At 39.6% G+C, this 23,383-nt stretch overlaps 1 protein-coding gene across 1 annotated transcript in view; it reads right to left on the bottom strand.

Annotated features, from left to right (window-relative positions):
* carmil2 (capping protein regulator and myosin 1 linker 2) overlaps positions 1-23,383 on the bottom strand; it is a 50,766-nt gene that overhangs the window by 16,276 nt on the left and 11,107 nt on the right. The window contains exons 19-31 of the mRNA XM_059506448.1: positions 19,782-19,878; positions 18,375-18,429; positions 17,452-17,624; positions 17,181-17,249; positions 17,013-17,106; positions 16,830-16,928; positions 16,603-16,731; positions 15,731-15,844; positions 15,403-15,575; positions 15,229-15,316; positions 15,043-15,135; positions 14,639-14,705; positions 12,573-12,970 (exon numbers count right to left, since the gene is read on the bottom strand). Coding sequence (XP_059362431.1) covers positions 12,573-12,970; positions 14,639-14,705; positions 15,043-15,135; positions 15,229-15,316; positions 15,403-15,575; positions 15,731-15,844; positions 16,603-16,731; positions 16,830-16,928; positions 17,013-17,106; positions 17,181-17,249; positions 17,452-17,624; positions 18,375-18,429; positions 19,782-19,878 — 1,649 coding nt within the window. The remainder of the gene's footprint in view (positions 1-12,572; positions 12,971-14,638; positions 14,706-15,042; positions 15,136-15,228; positions 15,317-15,402; positions 15,576-15,730; positions 15,845-16,602; positions 16,732-16,829; positions 16,929-17,012; positions 17,107-17,180; positions 17,250-17,451; positions 17,625-18,374; positions 18,430-19,781; positions 19,879-23,383) is intronic.

A 23,383-nucleotide genomic window follows, 5' to 3' on the forward strand; every position in this document is an offset into this window, starting at 1 on the left:
GCATCTGTGATTAAATCCAATACTTTCCACAAATACAGTACAAAATAGAACCGGAAGATCTTAGCAAATGGTCAGTGAAAGGTGGTGCTTAACCTTCAAAAAATGCTGATCAACAACCTCAGGTTGCAATCCTCATATTGTCACGATCGGTGATACAGGAAACCAGAAGATAGAACCAAGTGCAGGTAAGTCATTTATTAGGGGTTAATCCACAGAGAATAAACAGTCCAGGCATGAGTCGAAAACCAGAAGAGCAATCCAAACATAAACTAAACAAGAAGGCAAGGCAAGGCAAGGCAAGGCAAGGCAAGGCAAGATGACGGACATGAATTAACATCAACATTAAACAAGGACTCCGTAACACAGACTCAGACAGACCGGGTATAAATACACAAAAGGATAATGGGGAAACTGGAGACAGGTGGGGAACAATCAATTAACTAAACAAGGAGGAAGGTGACCAAATAAGGAGACAGGAAGTGATAATATGATACACACCGTGGGAACCGGAGGACACCTAGTGGAAACCCAGGGAACACAACCCAGACACTGTGACATTACCCCCCCTCTACGGAGCGGCTCCCAGACGCTCCAAGACAGACACAGAACAGAGACCAGGAGGGAGGCGGACAGGTGGAGGCTCAGGGGGAGGGACGGAGGGTCAGCAAAGAAAAACATGGGGAACAGGCACCATAATGTAAACACAAAACAGGAAGACCAGGAGGGAGGAGGACCGGAGGAGGTTCAGGGGGAGGGACGGAGGACCAGACTAACAGAAAGGAACAGGGACAGAAATTAACACAAAAACAAAAAGCAAAAAACAACATGAAGCCCCCCAGGGCGGAGCAGAAGACCACCACGTCCTTGTGGTCGAGGCCAGAGTCCCCCAGGGCGGAGCAGAAGACCACCACACCCCTGTGGTCAGGACGGAAGCCCCCCAGGGCGGAGCAGAAGACCACCACAACCGTGAGGTCAGGAATGAAGCCCCCCAGGGCGGAGCAGAAGGCCACCACCCCAGTGTGTTCAGGGTGGAAGCCCCCCAGGGCGGAGCGGAAGACCCCCACAACCGTGTGGTCAGGGTGGAAGGCCCCCAGGGCGGAGCAGAAGACCACCACAGCCATGCAGTCAGGACCAGAGCCCCCCAAGGTGGAGCAGACCTTCGTGCGGCTGGACCAACGGGACGACGAAACTCTGGTAATCCCCTGGTGTCATTACTGGACTCCAGAAGATTGGTGCTGGCCTGACACTGCTCATGAAGATCATTGGTGACTTGTATTTGTACATGAAGATCATTGTTGACTTGTATTTGCTCATGAAGATCATTGGTGACTTGTCTTTGCTCATGAAGATCAATGGTGACTTGCCTTTGTTCATGAAGATCAGAGGTGACTTGACTCAGTCCATGAAGATCAGAGGTGACTTGACTCAGTCCATGAAGATCACCGGTGACTTGACTCAGTCCATGAAGATCACCGGTGACTTGACTCAGTCCATGAAGATCACCGGTGACTTGACTCAGTCCATGAAGATCACCGGTGACTTGACTCAGTCCATGAAGATCACCGGTGACTTGACTCAGTCCATGAAGATCACCGGTGACTTGACTCAGTCCATGAAGATCACCGGTGACTTGACTCAGTCCATGAAGATCACCGGTGACTTGACTCAGTCCATGAAGATCACCGGTGACTTTACTCAGTCCCTGAAGATCACCGGTGACTTGACTCAGTCCCTGAAGATCACCGGTGACTTGACTCAGTCCCTGAAGATCACCGGTGACCAGCCCTGACTCTGGAGGATCCGCGGTGACCAGCCCTGACTCTGGAGGATCCGCGGTGACCAGCCCTGACTCTGGAGGATCCGCGGTGACCAGCCCTGACTCTGGAGGATCCGCGGTGACCAGCCCTGACTCTGGAAGGATCACCGGAACCTGACTCGACTCTGGGGAGTTCACCGGAACCTGACTCGACTCTGGAAGGATCACCGGAACCTGACTCGACTCTGGAAGGATCACCGGAACCTGACTCGACTCTGGAAGGATCACCGGAACCTGACTCGACTCTGGAAGGATCACCGGAACCTGACTCGACTCTGGAAGGATCACCGGAACCTGACTCGACTCTGGGGAGTTCACCGGAACCTGACTCGACTCTGGGGAGTTCACCGGAACCTGACTCGACTCTGGGGAGTTCACCGGCACCTGACTCGACTCTGGGGAGTTCACCGGCACCTGACTCGACTCTGGGGAGTTCACCGGCACCTGACTCGACTCTGGGGAGTTCACCGGCACCTGACTCGACTCTGGGGAGTTCACCGGCACCTGACTCGACTCTGGGGAGTTCACCGGCACCTGACTCGACTCTGGGGAGTTCACCGGCACCTGACTCGACTCTGGGGAGTTCACCCGAACCTGACTCGACTCTGGGGAGTTCACCCGAACCTGACTCGACTCTGGGGAGTTCACCGGAACCTGACTCGACTCTGGGGAGTTCACCGGCACCTGACTCGACTCTGGAGGGTCAACTGGAACCTGACTCGACTCCGGAGGGTCAGCTGTGACTCTCATCCTGTGCAGCGGCGCTGGGCAAGCAGCCATCTTGGGCCATGACTCTGGACAGGTGGCCATCTCGTACTGTGGTGCTGGGCTGGCGGCCATCTGCGGTTGTGGCGCTGGACTTGCGGCCATCTTGTACTGTGGCGCTGGACCGGTGGCCAATTTGGGCATTGGCGCTGGGTTAGCAGCCATCTTGTGCTGTGGCGCTAGGCTGACGGCCATCTTGGGCTGTGGCGCTGAACCGGTGGCCAATTGGGGCATTGGCGCTGGGCTGGCGGCCATCTTGTACTGTGGCGCTGGACCGGTGGCCAATTTGGGCATTGGCGCTGGGCTGGCGGCCATCTTGGGCTGTGGCGCTGGAACGTTGGCCAATTTGGGCATTGGCGCTGGGTTAGCGGCCATCTTGTGCTGTGGCACTGGACAGACGGCCATCTTGTGCTGTGGCGCTGGACAGACGGCCAATTTGGGCATTGGCGCTGGGTTAGCGGCCATCTTGTGCTGTGTCACTGGACAGACGGCCATCTTGTGCTGTGGCGCTGGACCGGTGGCCAATTTGGGCATTGGCGCTGGGTTAGCGGCCATCTTGTGCTGTGGCGCTAGCCTGACGGCCATCTTGGGCTGTGGCGCTGGAACATTGGCCAATTTGGGTATTGGCGCTGGGTTAGCGGCCATCTTGTGCTGTGGCGCTGGGCTGGTAGCCAGTTGGGGCAGTGGTGCTGGACTGGCGGCCATCTTGGGTTGTGGCGCTTGGCTGGTTGCCATCCTGGGCAGTGGTGCTGGGCTGACGACCACCCCGCCGGAAGAGACAGAAGTGGCTGGGGCATCCCACCAAAGCCGATGCTGCAGGTAGCGCACAAATTCCCAGAATTCCAGTGTCTCTAACTGCGCCATCTCCTCCTGAGACACTGGATCATCCAGCCCGCCATTAAAATAGTCCTTTAGGGCCGCATCGTTGTAACCCATGCCCTCGGCCAGGGACCAGAACACCTGAGCCAGGGTCCCCACTTCATTGCCCTCTTGGCGGAGGGCGATCAACCGAAGATACTTGGCTCGTCGCTCCGCCATCTTGGCTGGGGAATGGAAAAACGACATACCGCTGGTTCCTAGAATGACGGAGTCCTTCTGTCACGATCGGTGATACAGGAAACCAGAAGATAGAACCAAGTGCAGGTAAGTCATTTATTAGGGGTTAATCCACAGAGAATAAACAGTCCAGGCATGAGTCGAAAACCAGAAGAGCAATCCAAACATAAACTAAACAAGAAGGCAAGGCAAGGCAAGGCAAGGCAAGGCAAGGCAAGATGACGGACATGAATTAACATCAACATTAAACAAGGACTCCGTAACACAGACTCAGACAGACCGGGTATAAATACACAAAAGGATAATGGGGAAACTGGAGACAGGTGGGGAACAATCAATTAACTAAACAAGGAGGAAGGTGACCAAATAAGGAGACAGGAAGTGATAATATGATACACACCGTGGGAACCGGAGGACACCTAGTGGAAACCCAGGGAACACAACCCAGACACTGTGACACATATAAAATGAATATAAAAAAGTTTTTTTTTTTTCTGTCCGTCTGAGGTTGACCAGTTTTCTGGTCAAGGCTAAACAAGCACCTCCTTATGATGATATTTGTTGAAGGTATGAATAACCAGGTATTTTTTGTCTTGCAACAGTTGACATGAATCAGTTTTGTTATTTTTTAAGTATGAAAAATAAAACATGCAGAAAAAAAGGGACATTAAATGAGTAATGGGCTTGCAAATTTAGACTCAATGAAGCTGTTACTCAGAAGAGACTAATTCGTTTTTGACCAAACATTAGTTTGTAATTAGTGATAAGCATATGTTCTAATTAATTAAAGACTGACCCCAACCCCCGCCGTTTACATTATATAACAAGACTGAATAGCCAAGTTTGATGAATGCAGTCAACAGAAATATTTGTAAAACTTGAGGAAATGGAACAAGACAAATTACTTGCCTTCCAACCATGCAGTAGAAAAATGTCCAAATTATATTACTTCTGGAGCAACATAATTTAAGGAATGTTCATTTTTACAATGGGCAAATATGATATGGCAAAAGGCCATGGTTAAATAATGAGGAACAAAGCTGAATATGATCTTTTCATTATTGTGGTTCATTAAAAAAGGATATCTACTCAATAGGACAAATGGTAACACTTTAGTATAGGGACCAGTTTAGTTGCTTATAGTATTCCAATTATTAATATATTGGCTATTTATTAGTACTTATAAAACACATATTCTGCATAACCATATTATTCATCCCTAATCCTACCCAATACCCATACTTAACTACATAACTTAATATTAATAGGCAGCAAATAACGAGTTTATTCAGGCAAAACTCTTAGATAATGTTTTTTTTAATACCTAGAATTGGACCTTAAAATGAAGTTTGACCAAACAAATTTAATGTTAACATTATGAAATTATCATGAAATTATTATGGTTATAGTTTAAATAGTTAATAAATAATAATAATAATAATAATATAATAAGTTTAATAATAGGTAAAAATTGATAGCCTGAATCTTAAGTCACTTAATCTTAAGTCGCTTTGGATAAAAGCATCTGCTAAATGCATAAATTAAATTTTTTACATTTAATTTAATTTAAATAGTTAAATTAATAGTTTGAAGTCCCTCCATGACAGTATTAACATGTAGTGGGATCAGGACAGGTAAAGACGGAAAAAAATATATATATACAGACATTTGATTTGTTGAAAACAAGCTACTTTTCATTGTAGGTTAACTTTTATGTTAGGTAAGAATTTATCACATGGGATATTTACATGTCATTTTTTTAAGTGTACTGCACTTGTGGAAAATATCATTGAGAAACACCTGCATAGAAATTCAACTGTAGCTTGATTAATTGCAGTACTATGCTGTGGCAGGAAGTCAAATTGGTCACTCTTGACTGAAAGTGGTGAGCATTCATCTGTAATAAAGCTGTGTGTGTGTGTGTGTGTGTGTGTGTGTGTGATATTGTGGAGAGGAAAGGTAATAAAAGAAATGTTTCTGCTGCTAGGGGTGTGCTATATCAAACCGTCCACGATAATAAACGTATACATTTTTACATGATAATAAAGTGTCATATCACGATATCAATGATATAGTGACGCAATGACGAATGGTGGATATACGTTCCCTAGCACGCACAACAACACCACAAACCCAATAGGTGTGTTCGACTTGAAACAGCATTGCACAGACTGATCTGTGTATGACAACAAAGCATCAGGAGAGGGGTTCTAGAGCATATTTAGTGTACACTCTTACCTTCAAAAATATTCAAGAAGCATATCTTTAGTAAAGCAGCGTGGAGAGAGGGGAGGGGCCGGTGATTTCAACCGACTGCCTGAGGCCAGCATAAAAAGTTGGCCTATGAATCGTCATGAAAGCTTATCAATTGCACGTGTTTTAAGCCTTGCCAATTTCAACATTCAAAACAGTTTAAAGCATTCAAACAGAAAATGTAGAAATACTCGACTGAGAGTTCGCGCACAAGTTCGTTGCGCACATGGAGAGCCACGCAAACACCAAACTTAACTGTTCTTCGCTTCCTCCATGCCTGAACTAATATGGCTTGCCAGTTTAAACATACAAGCACAAAAAGACATGAAAAGCTTAATTCAGCACCCGCGCACTGTTCGGCGCATACAATGTGCATGCAGAGAGCTGCAACTAAGGGGTCATATGATGCGATTTCAATTTTTTGTTTCTCTTTGGAGTGTTACAAGCTCTTGGTGCATGAAGAAGATCTGTAAATTTACAAAGACTAAAGTCTCAAATTCAAAGAGATATTCTTTATCAAAGTTAAGACTTTGCCACGCCCCCCTAAAATGGTTAATTCAAACATGCCTCCACATGTCTACCTTACTATGTGGAAATATTTGCGTAACGCCGCCCAAATTTTTATGCAAAGAAAGAAGGCATGGTTTCAGTAACCGCAGTTAGTGTGTATCTAGGTGAAAGCAAAAACACTTTATTTGGCCTTCCGAAAGTAGATGCATTTAGGAATCTTTAAGATTCTTTAAGAGAGTCACACAGTGAAGTCAGCTGTCTTAACCATCCGTGGCTTGTGTACTGCAAAGTAGGGATGTGCACATCGATGCTGCAGTATCGATATATTGATACTCAGAAGCATCTATTTTGGTATCGATATTTTCTGCAAAGTAACGATACTTAATTATATTTATAATTTCTTTATAACTAAATGTTTTAAGCAGTGTGTGCAGGCCAATCGAGACGGTGTGTGTATGATATAAAAAGAAAAGGTCTCGCGGACGAGGTGGTATGACGTTAACACCGATTGGTCTGCGGCTGCGCGCAGTGCAATGTACCATTCACCATCACAACACGACATGCACGGTCGCGACTTGCGTGAAAGATGACAGCAGTACCGCCGCTCCATATACGCAGAATACGCAGTCTGCGTAGGGCACCAACTCCCAGAGGGGGCAGCATACCAGTTGTTCAAAAAAAAACAAAAAAACATGCACCATTCTCCCATCCGCGCTTGCGACCGCTCGTACCTAATGTTTGCGGCTGAACATTCATAATTGATGGATGCACATCTATGCCTGGGTAAAGGACATCAGCAATCCGGCGCAGAGAAAAGAAAACTAAAGAGAGTAAAAAAAAAAGGCATGAAGTTGGCTTGACGTTGGATGTTCGAGAGTCTCAAATTTAGGGACCGTCTCTAAAGTTACATGCGATATTGGTGTACACTTTTCTAACGTCAGTAGCATTTGAGGAGAATGACTTACAGTCATAAAAACAACTGTAATTGTTCATCTAGGTGTCAGCTATAATGCACAAATTGAATTGAATGTTTGATATTTATTAAACTGTAAATCATATGTAAATTATGCTACTTTTTCACATGGGCTCAAACGCAAATTTGAAGCTCAATAGCATTTGAGGAGAAAGACTTGCAGTCATAAAACAAGTGTAATGTGTTCATTTAGGTGTCAGCTACAATGCACACCTTATACATTTTTAATATATATTAAAATAAATGATAAATCATTTAGGTAAAAATGAGGCCCGTTTATCACTTTCAGGCACATTCCTGTGAAAGGTTTTTTTTTTTTTTCAGGTTCCCTTACGAAAATTACCCATGGTTTTAACAATAACACCACAAATCATTGTTCTTGTAGCCATGGTAACTGCAAATTAATATATATATATATTAAATTAAGATTATTTTTAAAAATCACATACACTTTAAAAATTATAAGCAGTATCGATATCGGTATCGTTAAAATTGTACCAAAAAGTATCGGTATCGTATCGCATGGAAAAAATGTGGTATCGCCCATCCCTACTGCAAACACATAAGAGCTTAATCACTGTGCGACTCTGTGTTTCCCTTTCAGGCTTGAGCTGATGGTAAAACTAAGGACATTATTAACTGTCTTTACATTTATTTTGAAAGATGAAGCTCATGATTATGGAAAGGAGCGTTACATTTCTGACGAGTACTTGGAGGCAGGGCATAGAGGACCTACAATAACGTACAGTATTTGAAAAATGATGTGTTTTTTGAACATTAAAGCATGTCAACATATTCAGTTACACCAAATACACAAAATAATGATCTTTAAAAAAGCATCATATGACCCTTTAAACACAGAATTTAGTTTTGTCTCTTCTTGCTCTTGAAATGACAAATACATACAAAATTGTCACCTCGAAAGTATCCTCGAAAAAATGGTTGGTTATGTCTTAAGTGAAAGTAAACCGTTATGAACGAATTAGAATGTGTATCATATTGGATGTTTTATCTCTTAAAGCGACCGCGCCTAATTTACTAGCTGCTGTCAGTGTCCTTAATGTTAATCCAAGAAGTGAAATGGGAGAAAACCACTCACTGCTTCTACTGAATTACTTTGTAGTTTTAAAAATAATTAATCTATATTTAATTTATACAGTAAAGACTACGTAATGCTGTTTACGTTTGATTATTCAGTTTCTGTACCTGGACACCTACAAACTTGAAAAAACTAAAATGTTGTTTAATTTGTAAATTTAGTTTATTTGTGCTATTTACACAACTTTAAACATGGCCCTGCACCGGAGCCCTGCAAACCCCAGCTACGGCCCTTTACATCGATCGGTCTGCTTTAAGTAGAACACACAGCTGCTACTGCCACCATATTACAATAGATTTACACTTCAAATTGGGTAGTCTGTCATCGATGACAGTAGCTCATTTGAAAAGGATTGAAAATGCCCTTCATATTGTTTGCACTAATAAATGCTGCTGTCTGCCAGCTGCAATCACCAATAAAACATTGTTCCATGTTTTTTTTTTTTTTTTATATATCATCATAAATATCGTTATCGCAAAATATTCTAGAAATATCATGATATAATTTTGAGGCTATATCGCCCAAACCTATCTGCAGCCATCAAAATTGCAGGAGCAGAGAGAACTTCAACAGGGATATAGGAACGACAAAAAAGCTCACAGAGCCAGAAGCACAATTTTTATGGATGGGTCATCTTTGGAACTGTGTTCCAAAGATAAACGGAGGTCTTACGGGTTTGAAACAACATGAGGGTAAGTTATTAATTACATAATTTTGCTATCTGGGTGAACTAACCCTTTAAGACCAATGAGTAAGTAGGCTGTACCATAGAGGCATCCCTCATCACAGGACCCGGCTGTCCCACACTGCTGACAGCCCTGCGGGGACATACAGGGAAAAAAGCACACGCACACACACTGGACCATCAGAGCATCATCTCTTCTCCAGTCACACGAGCTTCTCCCTGAGGCACCACCTGTCATTGGATTTTTTTTTTACCAGCCAAGGAGTATGACCATCACACAATATGGACACACGATCTCGCCAACAGATCACGCTGACAGGAATAAACATATAACACACATACTCATTCAGGTGACCAGAGGAAATGACAGGGGTGTTTTCATCCCTCCATGCTCATGTCTGCGATAACACTGGCGCCAAAGTCTCTAGAGGGTGTCTGTTCTGAAAAAAGCTGCCTGCACAATGACCTCACACACACATATATAGTGATAACAAGGATAACACCAGTCTAAAACTATACACTAACACAGGTTTAATAACAGAAGACCCCTCCCCATTATACTGTCTGCCACACACATATACACCTGAAACAGTGGTTACACAGTAGATTGTATCTGTGTGCGAGTGTAACTGTGTGAGGATACACATAATAATAGCTGTCCATATTGGCTGAAAACTCACCAACAGGTAGACATGACTATATTCAGCATTACACTCACGCACACCAGTCACCATGACAACACAGCAACAGCTACAGGTCTCATACATGGACGATGACATCATATAATAGTACAGCATGACTACAACACAATATAGATCTTCCTATAATTTACCAACCATATATACTAACTACACTAAAAACTAATGCAAGCAGATTTTTTTTTACAAGAAAGTACTATGAATACCACGATTTTTGTGGAAACTACCATGATTGTACATGTTTGTTTTGACATAACTTGGGATACTATGGTAAATAAAGGTGGTAATACTATGATATTTTTCACATAACTTGAGATGGTATCACAGTACTATGGTATCACCATGGTTGTTGTGAACACTACCATAACAGTAATACCATGTTATTTTCTTTTGACATAGCTTATGCTATATAATGGTGGAAATTATATACCCATGGTAATTATGGTATTATTACCGTGAATTGTGTGGACACTACTGTAACAGTAATACTATGGTATGTTTTGATAAACTTTGGGATCCTATGGTAAATACGGAGGGTAATCATATGCACATGGCTTCACAGTATATGGTATTATCAATAATTTTTTGGACTACTATATTATGGTATTTGTTAGAAAACTTTGAAGTACTGTTATAAATACAGTGATCATTGTCAGTACCAGTACAGTACCATGGTATTCCCATTATTTATGCAGACACTACTATGGTATTTTTTTTTACATATCTTGGGGTACTAGGGGTGATAAAAGTGGTAAGTAAGTTTAAGTACTCAGTGTCACAGTAGACATTCATGGTTTTTGTGGCCCATCCATGACAGATTTACCATGTTTTTGTTGGCATTCTTTGAAGTAGTATGGTGATCATAAATGCATTCAATCAAAAGTTACAGTGATATATTGATACTTTTTTAAAAGGTATCTATTTTAAAAATATGATGGATTTTTTCCAGTCATCACAAATATTAAACAGGACAACGGTTTTCAAAATTGACAATAACAGTAAGTTTTTATGAGCACAACATCTGAAGGATCATGTGACACTGAAGACTGGAGTAATGGCTGCTGACAATTTAGCTTTGCATCACAGGAATAGATTACATCTGAAAATATAATACATTTTTCTTAAACTGTAAAAAAGTAATTTCACAATATTGCTGTATTTTTGACAAATGCAGCCTTGGTGAGCATGACATACTTCTTTTTTTTTTTTAAACATAAAAAAAATCAGTAATACTTTATCAAACACATATTCATTAATAACTCAATAAATTCCTAATTACTGCTTATTGATAGTAAATAAGGCAGTTGTTGTAGTAGTTACATTTAGGTATAGGGTAGGGTCTAAGGATCTAGAATAAGGTTACACAGAATAAGGCATTAATATGTTATTTATATTTACAAAAAAACAGCCAATATGTTAGTAATAAGCAAGGTATTAAACAACTAATTGATAGTGAATATGTGTTCCCCAATCTCAGGGGTTCCCAAAAAAAGAAAAAAGAAAAAAAGCTTATCTGCTTTTTGAGCAGTAGTGTATATATCATGATACGTTCCCAAAACCATAATAGCAACATGATATTCTGTAGTATTACTATCTGAAACCATCATTATAACATACAGTATAATATAATAGTACTTCATTTACTGGCAAATAAAACGGCCAAAGTTTTGTGGCAAACAAACAAAGAAAATGTGTCTTGAACGACTCAACAGGATAGTTTTCAACACACCTGCAATTATATCATACCTGACAACCACACAGAACTGCCACAATCACAATGTGAGGGCACAATAGCACCTTTATCACACACAGAATCAAAGAAAAATCACAGCTCACTACGGAAGCATCAATAAACATGCCATAAGAGCACATTAGACACACAGCAGTGTAAAGGCATGTGTGTGTGAGCAGCTACAATTGAGAACACCGTAAAGCCCATCACTATGGCAACCATTTACCAATTGACCATTCACAGGATGCACAAGTGTTATAGATACACACCGATATGAGGAAAAAGACATCCTCTGCCTCTCTTTTCACTCCATCTCACATTCACGTAACGAAGACACCGCAGTGAGGATATAATATCTTAGAAAAGACAGGACGGGCTCCACAGAATCGCAGTGTGCCAGCGCAGCATCAGTGAGAGAAATACAGCGGCTGTCACAACATTACATCTCATTTACACATACGATCAGTTTCACCCAAGTACAACCTCACAGAGAGGCAAAAAACAGATTTCCGTCCCACACCCCGGGAATGCCATGAATAGAGGGATTCTCCATTCCTGGTGACAGAAGCGAGGGTAAAAACTACAGACTTGATCTGGGAACATTAATAATTGAGATGCTACAGCAGTCTCACCAAGCACAAGCGTCTGTAAGCAGTGGACAGATACTGTGCCCCTTTCTGACAGCGTACACACACTGCCCAGCTGAGCATCCCGAGCACCACGACACACACACGGTGCCAGAAAATGGCAGTGGAGCATACACACCCAAAAAATCTCAACCCACCCTCTCACGCCGCATATACAGAGAGAGAGAGAAAGGAAAAAAAAAGAAGACGTGGGAGACAGAGCCCGGAGGAGCCTGTGTTGCTGCAGATGAACCAACCTGAGCGGCATCCCTCCCCCTCTCTCTCCACCACCAGCGTCCCCATCTCAGCCTCTCGAAACCCTTCCCCTGTTCCTTTCTTCTCGGTTCTTTCTTTCTTACCTGAGGCTTGCTGGGAGGCTGCGTGTTCCGGCGGTTGGGTCTGGGCCTGGAGCGGGTGTAGTGCCTCAGTGTGTGTCCTTCGATGGGCAGGTCCATAGGGGGCTGAGGAGGTGCAGGCTCCGAGCGCCGGTGCTCTCTGTTGCTAAGAGCGGCAGCAGCAGCAGCGGGAGCGGCAGCAGCAGCATCCGCCTCTCTCCCTAAGTAGGAGGGGCTTCCTGGCTTCAGCTGGGCTGACACTGTGACTGACAGCCCCGTGGCCAATGACAATGACAGGGCCCGCCTCCTCTCCTCCATTCCTACTCTGTAGACCTGAGGCCCTCCCCCTCCTCTCTCCTCTACCTCCTGCTGGGGATGTGTGGCCGCACGCGCCTGCTGTTCTCCTTCCACATCTAACAAACCTGCAGAGAGAGAGAAGGAGGAAGGAAATAAGGGACAACAGAGGGAGATAGTGAGGGAGGGGAGAGGCTGAAGCCTGTATGATGTGTGTATCTACATGGAGAGGAGGAAACAGATAGAGAGAGAAGGAGGGAACGATGGATATGCAGATATGCAGAGAGGGGGATGAAAGATCAGTGAAAAAGGGAAGGACAGGGAAAGAGGAAGACAAAGCTGGACACCACAGAAGATTCAGGATACCCACATGATATCTCACAAAAACGCCTACAATGTCATGTCATGTTTTACCCCAAAATCAATAAATATACAGTCTAATGTATTTATTGTTATGTTTTTGATATGGGAAATCAAGCCTAATTAAAGAGGATTCTGATTTTCGCACAGTGAATTATTATTTTTTTTTATTACACTTTAAAAAAAAGTTTTTGTTATAAAGTATTTTAAATGCAATTAATACCCATGCAGTAACCAGCACTTCTAGTCATACGCGTCAGATGGTTCTTCAGAAATCATTTTAATATTCTGAAATGGTTCTCATGAATCATTTCTTATTGTTATCAATGTTGAAAACAGTTTGGGCTGACTAATATTGTTGTGGAAATAGTATTGATTTTTTTATTTTTTCAGAATTCTTTTGTGAATAGAAAGTATAAAAGAAACATTATGAACGTATTTTGATTCATTTATTGCATCCTTAAAAGTATTCATTCCATTTAAAACACAAAAATCAGTGCTATGCATTCTAGTAATGTCACAATACAAAAATTGTTCGTATAACAGGCTTCATCTTGGTTAAGCAAATGAATTATAATTTCTTCTTTCGATTTATTTTGGGGTGAAATGTGACTGGAACAAGAAAAAGGAAAGATAAGAGTAGAGATAACAGGACAGGTATACACAAAGAGCAGAGGAAGAGGAGGGTGGCGGACCGGGGGAGGGGCTTTGTCATGGTTGTAAGCGGGTGGCCCCCTCCCTCGTCTGAGGGGCTCAGTGGTGTGAGAGTAACAGGGCTATGCTCCAGTTAGCTGCTGCCAGCAGTGTTACACAGCTGATTATATTTGGTAGAGACAGGGTGGGACCTCCCAAAATCAATCCCCCCACTGTCTCAGACACACACACACACCACAGATAGATGACCAATTAGACAGGGAGGGGAAGTCCCATGAGAGGGGGATCCCACTCTCGCAGACAGGACTTTAAACAACAAAGCACGCTTTTTAAGTCACATGCACTACTACAGTGCAAACTGCATCACATACACACAGTCTCACACATTTGCACAAGTTATACACATGTGTTGTCATTAAATCGGTTTGTGCATGCTATAGTAAAGGATGTGGTTGAATTTGATTTGCTTAACTAACCATATATATTTGATTGACTGTAAAAAATAATGCTGGCTTTGTTCAGATAAGAACAATGAAAAGTCTTTAACCCCTCCATATTTGACGACTGCATAATTAAACAGACCTGAACATGACCTCTGACCTCAACAGCTGTGGTGTGTGTGCCAGGTTTCTTACAGCCAATCATCTTTCAAGTATAGCACATCTATGACGTCACCAGTACATGCTACATCTAATCACATGTGATTCAGGAGTGCAAAAGCAAAGACAAGTGATTTAGGAGTGCAAGAAGCACTTGTCGGCATCAAGACACGAGGGACTTACTTTTTATGGAAGGGGCTGGACGGATGCTACGGGAGTGGAAGCTGTTCCTCCAGTTTACAGGGATGTACTGTGGACAAGTTGAGAGAAAATCAAACTTAAATGCATACAAGTGACAGCAATCAAACTCACGCTCTAGATTACTAAAATAATTAGAATTAAATAATTAGAATTTTTTAGGATTCTTTGATTAATAGAAATGTCCAAATAACAGCATTTATTTGAAAAAAAGCCTTCACTGCTACTTTTGAACAATTTGATGCATCCTTTCTAAAGAGAAGTATTAATTTATTTCGAACAATATTACTTTTGAGTGGAAGTGTATGTGCAATATAAAAACAAAGGAAAACTCCTGAGTACGTGTTGGATCGGAAAGCTAGAATCAAGCAGACATGCTCTGTCCTCACATCATCTGTAGGGAATTCATGCTCCATCACTCTGAGCTGAGGAACATTGGCCTTCATATTGGTGGACTGGGAAAACTCCCTCATGTGCTTGTCCTGAAAGCAAGCGTGATATATATTTGATGCCATACACATGCACACACAATTCTCATGTGCTCAATAAACACATTCATAAATGCAAACCCTTACCAGCTTTTCCTGAGCCACTGACAAATCCTGAAGAACTTCATCAATTATACTTTCCACCAGAGAGACGCTGACAGACAGTTTCAGTTCACTGAGAAAAAGTGAGAGAGGGGAGCACAAAGTAAAAAAAGAGTCTTTATAATATTGTTGATATAGTGATGTGTATGTGCATTCCACCTGAGCTTGTTTCTGATGCTGTTCTCTGTTTCTTGCATTGTGTTTTGAATGAAGTGTGCAGCCTGACGTGTCTTCTTGGCCACACATTCTGCCAGATGCTCACTGACGCTTGACCTCTGGACGACTCTGGGGCAGGTCAGCTGGGCAGACTGCAGCATTGCCGTTGCCAGTTCCTGCAGGACACAAGAGAAAATCTGATTTGTACTGCCTTCGAATTGCACTTACAGTGACCTCCACTAAAGCAATAAACATACTCAACACTCGATCTCGTTCATACTACATACCAGACACTACAGAAACACCCAAAAAAAACGTGACAAAACTTCACCTGGATTTCCTCAGTGATCTCACTCCTCAAGGCTGTAGCAGCATCATTGAGAATGCATTTAAGCATATGACCACTGGAGGGCGCTCTGCCCAACTCATAAAGCCCTGCGAAAGACTGCGGGGAAAGGCCAAAATGTCAAACATCACAAGTATATTAAAATAATCATTATATTGTTAGTAAAATTTAAATCTATAGTGAGTATTTTTCTATTCTGGTCACATGTGTCTTAATATATTCATACTGTATGTTGCATATTCAGAAACTCGAGGATGTAAATCTCAATTCTCAGTTTTCTTTTAATATAAATGATCACATGTTTCTGAAAGCCTGGTGTACACATTTATAAGCATTTTATTTTTGAAAGTTCAAATAGTACTGCATAACAGGAATTACTTGTACACTACAGTTCAAACGTTTGAGGTCTTTTTATTTTTTATAAAGACATTAATACTTTTGTTCACTGAGAACACAATGTTACAGATTTATATTTTATAATAAATGCGGTTCTTCACTTATTTTCAATTCTTTATTCGTCAAAGCATCATTTTTTTTATCATTGATAATAATAAGAAATTTTTCTTGAGCATTATTTGACACTTAAGACTGGAAGTAATGGCTGCTGAAAATTCAACTTTGCCATCTGAGGAATAAATCACATTTTTAAATATATTAAAATAGAAACTATTATTTTAAATTCAAGTAATATTCACTAATATTACTATTTTATCTTTCTTATCAAATAAATGCAGTCCTAAGATACTTTCAAAAACATTCAAAAATCATACCAATCCCAAACTTTTAAATTGTAGTGTAAAAAAAATCTGGTTTTAAATCTGTAATACTGCAAACCATGTAGATGTGTAATCTCATACACTAATGGCCGTCTTTGCATGTTGAAGCGCTTCCTCTGCAAGCAAGATGTCCGACTGCACCTCTTGTATATTGTAGCAGGTTAAAGGATGCACACTTTCCTGTAGCTTCTTACAGAGATCCTGCACTAACTGAGAGAAACAGAGACTTTTTCATAATGATCTAAACCCTTAGTACATAGTATTGCAGTCTACTATATCATAGACAATAATTCGATATCCACACAAACCTGTTCAGAGCGAGTGGTCTTCAGTCCATGCTGCAGATGACACATATCCTCACCTGTTCTACATTGTCTCTGATTGTTCCTGTGTAAAAAAGTCTGGATCTGCATATACACACACAAAAAGAGTCAGTTTTATATCATTGTCTGTTCTTATGGCTTTCTACAGTCCTGGAAACAAGAACTAACTTTCTGTAAAGCCTCCTCCATCTTCTCTGGGATGTTTCGGTACGCTTGAAAAACATCACTCATTGGAATGGACATGTTCTGTAGTGTCACGTTTCTGTTTGAAAACACATCATTTTTTAACAAATGCAAGTCACTAAAAAAGTCTGTTTGTGTGTGGGGTGCTCTCACTTTTCCATGGCATTGGCCACATCCATAAATCCTCCAGCAGACACATTGTTTCGGTCCCAAACCAGCGTTCTGTCAGAAAACAAAGCACAGTCTTCATAAGAAACGATAGTTAGGGCATGTTTTGTTGACCCTGGAAAAAGGATTCCTGTCAAACATCATTATAACCCGATCTTTAACATCTATCCAAGTATATATGCTGACGGCTTGACAGGAACAACGATCAAGGAACATGTTCAACTTGACATAAAAGTCACCACATGGGGAAAATTACTTTAGCTTGGTGTTGATCATGAGGGCCTTTGCTAGCATCTTTGCTCCAGTGTCACCTATACAGTTTCCACTGATATCAATCTTGGACAGGCTGGCGTTGCTGCCCAGGCTGTTGATGAGGATGGTGGTGCCAGTTTTCAACTTTGAATCACATACAGAGAGAGACTCCAGTGGCTAAAAAGTGTACAAAAAGAGAGTAAAGACATCAAGGAGGTCACTTGCACATATGAGACAATGGTCTTTATATAGAAAGGCTATATTTGCTTCATTAAGTTACATTGATCTTACATTTCGAGTCCTTTTCATGGAGTCATTAACCTTAAGTCTCATTAAGATTTCTATCAAGGTCTCATTAGCTTTAGAAACAGTATCTACTGAGATGTTTGGGTCGTGAAAGGCCAACACTGATCCTTTGGAGGCCATAAATGCTCCTATTAATGTTGATAAAGTTACATAAAGTTGAGAGTCTGTTTTAATGAGTACTATATGTGAGTCAGAGCTGCTTGTGTAATTACTGAGCCTGGGCGTGCCTTGATAAAGAGGGATTCTGGGTAATTAAAACTCAAAGCTTGCTGGAGAAATGAAGGGGTGGGGGGAGGCGCGTCTCTGTGGATCTTCTCTCTTTATTGGTTCTGGTATAATAGACACGAACACACTTAGAGGCACACATACTGATCTTTAATGTTAACTGAGCCAAAGAAAGCAGCTCTTCCTACTCTCAACGTTACATGAGAGCTGTGGTCCGTAGGTGGACTTCCTTGTGTGTATCTGTGGTGGATGGAGGAAGTGATCCTATTTTGCAGCAATTCTCATATCACTTGAGAGTGGATATGAATATGACTAAAGTATGATTCTAATGAAGTGTGTGTGTGTGTGTATGTGTGTGTGTATGGTGCTTTTGATTATTACAAATGATATACTTACACACTCCTCCTCTTGAATTAGTTGTACAAGGCGGTGTAAAACATCTGTAAGAGCTCTGCGAGAAAGAGGTGGCATTTAAAATATGCATCATATGAAAGAAAAAGGGGGAACAGGGTAGATATGACGTAGAGAGAGAGAGAGAAAGAGGATGGGCTGGATAGACTGTAAGGTGAATCAAAAATGTCTTTTAGTGATTTGAGCGTAATTTTAGTGTTTCTAAAATGATAAGTGCTTTCAAACAGGTTTCCTGAACACTAGGGGTGTGACGAGATGTTGTGGTTGTGATTTCAGCGTCTGTCGTCTCACTGAGGATGGAAACACATGAACAACATCTCCAGAACTGCTCTATGAGTCACTTCATGAGCATCTGACCATTTGATTTGAGTAAAACTAGCATCATATCACATACACAGAACTGTAAAGGTATTAGCGTCAAAATAAAAGTCTGGTACTATTTTTCAGTAGAATGTAACTTACATATCCTACTACTACTACTACTACTACTAAAATTAAAAAACATTATTCAAGGATTAAATCACACAACTTTTCTTCCATGTATTAATTTTAATTGTAAATCCTCTTTGTTTGCCAAAAAATAATGTTCGCTTAATTTTCAATAATTAAAAGATAAATGAAATGAATGTCTTATGCCTTCATTTGATAAGCAGAAAGATGTAAATAAACAACACAGAATTTCTAAGGGAAAAAAATTAATAAGGCTACTTTAAGAAAAAATTATATTAATCTATTAAGTTGTTTATGCATTCAAATAATTAGACATGCTAAAACAGAATTTAAAAAAATAATATAGCGAGAAAAAATAAAACATTTCATAGGGCCCTAAACATGTCATTTCTGTTAAACTTTTATAAATTGATGTGAAAATGTAAATGTTTCATGATTTTTAATTAATACAATTTAATTTAACTATTAAAAAGGAGTTGAGAAAAAAGTTTACTGAAAAAAAAGCAAAACAGAACAATTAAAATGGAAAAAATAAATAATTTTGAAAAAATAAATAAAATGAAATTTAGGAAAAAATCAAATGGATTTCATAGGGCCCTATATCCCTCAGCCTTGCTGTGGCCCCCAGTTTGGGAACTATTGCTTTATTATTTTAAATGTATACATTAATGTATATATATATATATAAATGAAAAAAATATATATTTTTATTTTTTTTATTAAAGTGTAAAACAGTTTACAAAATAATAAACTTGACTGACTGCTTCACTTCCACTTTAAAGGGATATTTGTGTTGTTTATTATTTATTATCATTGAGGATTTCTTTAAAGGGATAAGTGTCTAGTCACACCCCTACTGAACACTACATCTAACCTTCAAATAAGCACACATATCAATTAAAAAAATATGAGTAATTCACAACTTGACTTCATGGCACTTACCTAGACTTCATGGCAAAATTGCGTCCAATTGAAAGGTGCCGAATTGAATGACTGCGACCAATGGAGAGAATTAAAGTAACCATATTGCTTTCAAAACCTGTCAGAAAGAAATCACAAATTACTCATTTGGGTTTGTCTATATATATATATATATATATATAATATTGTGAAATATTATTACAACTTAAACTAATAGTTTTCTATTTGAATATACTTTAAAAAAAATAATTTTTTCCTGTGATGCAAAGCTGAATTTTCAGCTTCATTACTCCAGCCTTCAGTGTCACATGTAACATCCAGTCTATCACATGATCATTTAGAAATCATTCTAATATTCTGATTTATTATGAGTGTTGGAAACAGTTCTGCTGTCTAATATATTTGATGAATAAAAGGTTAAAAAGAACTGCATTTATTCAAAATAAAAAAAAAATCTAATAATATATAGTCTATTAATATATTTTCTTTACTATCACTTTTTTATCAATTTAACACATCCTTGCTGAATAAAAGTATTGATTTTATTTAAAAAAAAAAAAAGACAGAAAAAAAAATTACTGACCCCAAATTACTGACCAGTAGTGTATATTGTTATTACAAAATATTTATATTTTAAAAACATAGCTTCTTTTTTTTTTTTACTTTTTATTCATCAAAGTATCCTAAAAAAGTATCACATGTTCTGAAAAAATATTAAGCAGCAGAACTGTTTCCAACATTGATAATGAATCATCATATTAGAATGATTTCTAAAGGATCATGTGATAATGATCCTAAAAATTCAACTTTGCATCACAGAAATAAATGATAATTTAAAGTATAATACATTTAAAAACAATTATTTTAAATTGTAATAATATATCACAATATTAAATTTTTTCAGTATTTTTGATCAAATAAATGCAGGCTTGATGAGCAGAAGAAACTTATTTCATAAACATTAAAAATAGTAATGTTTCCAAACAACAACGTCAATCACACACAGCCATCATATTAGACAAGCCTCATCTTTCTAAATGCCAAGCAGAGGCAAAGCAAGCTCATTTTGGTAAGTGTTAACTGTTGAGAAATCCCAAACATCCTGCAAAGGGTCGACACAGAATGCATTCTAGGCACTAGTTAATAAGTGAATAAGTATGTGTTTAAATAGTTGAACATCTTTAAACATGACATGGTGGCTATTTACTTCAGTGATCTCTTGCAGGAATTACGAACATTTCATGCATACCATTCCATTAAAAAAAATCCATAAATCTGTTACATTTGACAGGTGTCAAATGATTTTGGGCATATTGTACCTGACCAGTCGTGTATGTTTTCATCTTTTAAAATGTTTCTCTCATTTATTTCACACTGACACTGGTTTCAGTGTTTGTATATGTGTTCAGACAGGCGTGATAGCCCTGCGCAGCACAGTGTGGGTCCAGAGGGTCATGTGTTATTCTGACTGATGTGTTGAGTCTTTTCTCCACATGTAACAGAAACAACAACGCCTATATTTGCTTTGTCTCCTCCTGGGTTATAAAAATAGCATGGCCTGATTCCATCTTCTCCCAGGGTTCGACATTTTCACAAACACTTCCTCTATCTTAAAAAGCAACACTAGTTGCTTCAAGAACCATTCAAATGGTTTCATTTTCAATTAAGCAGAAATCTAGTTCAAGTTAAATCACATTAAAAAAAAACTGTTGATTACCACAGAGAATGAAATTCACTTGTGTCCCAGTTTGAAAAAGAAAAAAAAGTTATAGAGGGCTTAAAAGCAGAAATGTAAAGCATATTTACATGAACTCTTAATTAAAATGCATAATATTTGAGCGGTTAGGAATTGTTTGGAGGGGGGGGGGGGCATATTTGATAGTGTATATCTGATATTTATTGTAGTAGGAAGAGTGGGATTTTGGACCAATGAGATTTTACAGTGACCACGGCTATCCAGCAACACAAACAGAAACCAAAAGATAACTGTTTGTCCTGATTAAGACAAAACTCTGATTCTATTTTCTGATTTTATGCTTTTATTCTTTAGTGCTTTATCGCTAGAGCTGGGTAGTAACGGATTACATGTAATCTGGATTACGTAATCAGATTCCAAAATTTAATTACAGTAAAACTACTTTTTAAAATACTCGTAATCAGCCTACAGTTACTTTTTTATGGATTACATGATTACATATTATTTACACAATGTAAATAACTTCGTCCACATGGATCCGGCGTTTTGGGATAGTGAACCCGATATTTTTTTAAAGTGGGGGTCCCAGGGTGCATAAATTAAAAAAACGCCATCTTTGCGTTTTCGTGGGGACAGCGAATCCGTATAGTTTCTGAAAAGATGACATCATCAGCCCATGTCTCGCCCCTAGTCAAACACTGCTACGTCACGAAACAGAAACAAAAGCATGAACAAACACTGAACGATTGTCTTTTTATTAACGAACATTAACACAGATTAATAACTGTATTGTTCCAAGTTCGTTTGTATACTGTGTGCAAGGTTTATGCATAGGGTTTATGCGAATAGTCCATGTCTTCTTCTGCGTTTTAAGTGTGTCTATGTGGCAGAATTACAGCGCCACATGCTGGTCCAGCATGTATACTACATCTTTTTGTGTCGGTTTTTTTTTGGTTTCGTGTAGATGCAGATATTTCTTGAGACGAGGGGAAAAAAGGATCTGATAGGGAAAGCTGTTTTGAGATGAAATATTTGACCTAGAAATGGTCTTTAATTTATATATTAGCAATGTTATTGTGAGTTCCATGTTCTTTAATATAAATTTTTTAATACTGTTTGTCTTTTACTCTTTGTTACTATGAACTTACTAAAACACATGTTTTGAAATGGATAGAAATGTCATTGCTGTGAGAATTTAGTCTTTTCCAAAATTCATGTTTGCAATGTAGCTATTGTTTGATGTTTTTCATTGATAGTCATATACACTTCTATGGAGCCCCGCACATGACATTCATTCCCTCAAATTACTAAAAGGTGCACACGATTACTATTGCGTTCCCTCGATTTACTACTGCGTTCGCTCGATTTGCTAAATCGTGCACATGATTTAGCAAATCGGGGGAACGAATTAGTAAATTGTGCGCACAATTCATAAATCGAATGAACACAATAGTAAATTGAGGGAACGCTATAGTAATCGTTTGCACGTTTTAGTACATTGAGGGAGCGAATTAGTAAATCGTGCACACGATTTAGCCTTATATTTTTTCCTGCATGTCATGTGCGGGGCTCCCTACACTTCTGGTGGGTTTTTTTTATTTAATATTTGACCTAGCAGTGATATTGTTGTGAATTTCATGTTTTTCAAGAATTTTTGTTGTACTGTAGCTGTTTTCTAAATTTACCAGGACAAGTAATATCCTTTAAAATCGTAAGATGTGATTTTATTTTATTCAGTGTTGCTAGCAAACACTAACAGCAAGGTACATTAGTGTTATTATTTTTTTAGTATTAACTTTCCATAGATTACACTTGAAAAAAAAAGCTATTGTGGCTCTTGTTGGTTAATTAAATATAGTTATTGGATTTTTTTTTCTTTGTATATGTCAAAATAGTAAAAGGTTAGGCAAATTCAATATATGTGATA

This window comes from Carassius carassius, chromosome 23, assembly GCF_963082965.1.
Source record: "Carassius carassius chromosome 23, fCarCar2.1, whole genome shotgun sequence".
NCBI classification, from domain to species: domain Eukaryota; kingdom Metazoa; phylum Chordata; class Actinopteri; order Cypriniformes; family Cyprinidae; genus Carassius; species Carassius carassius.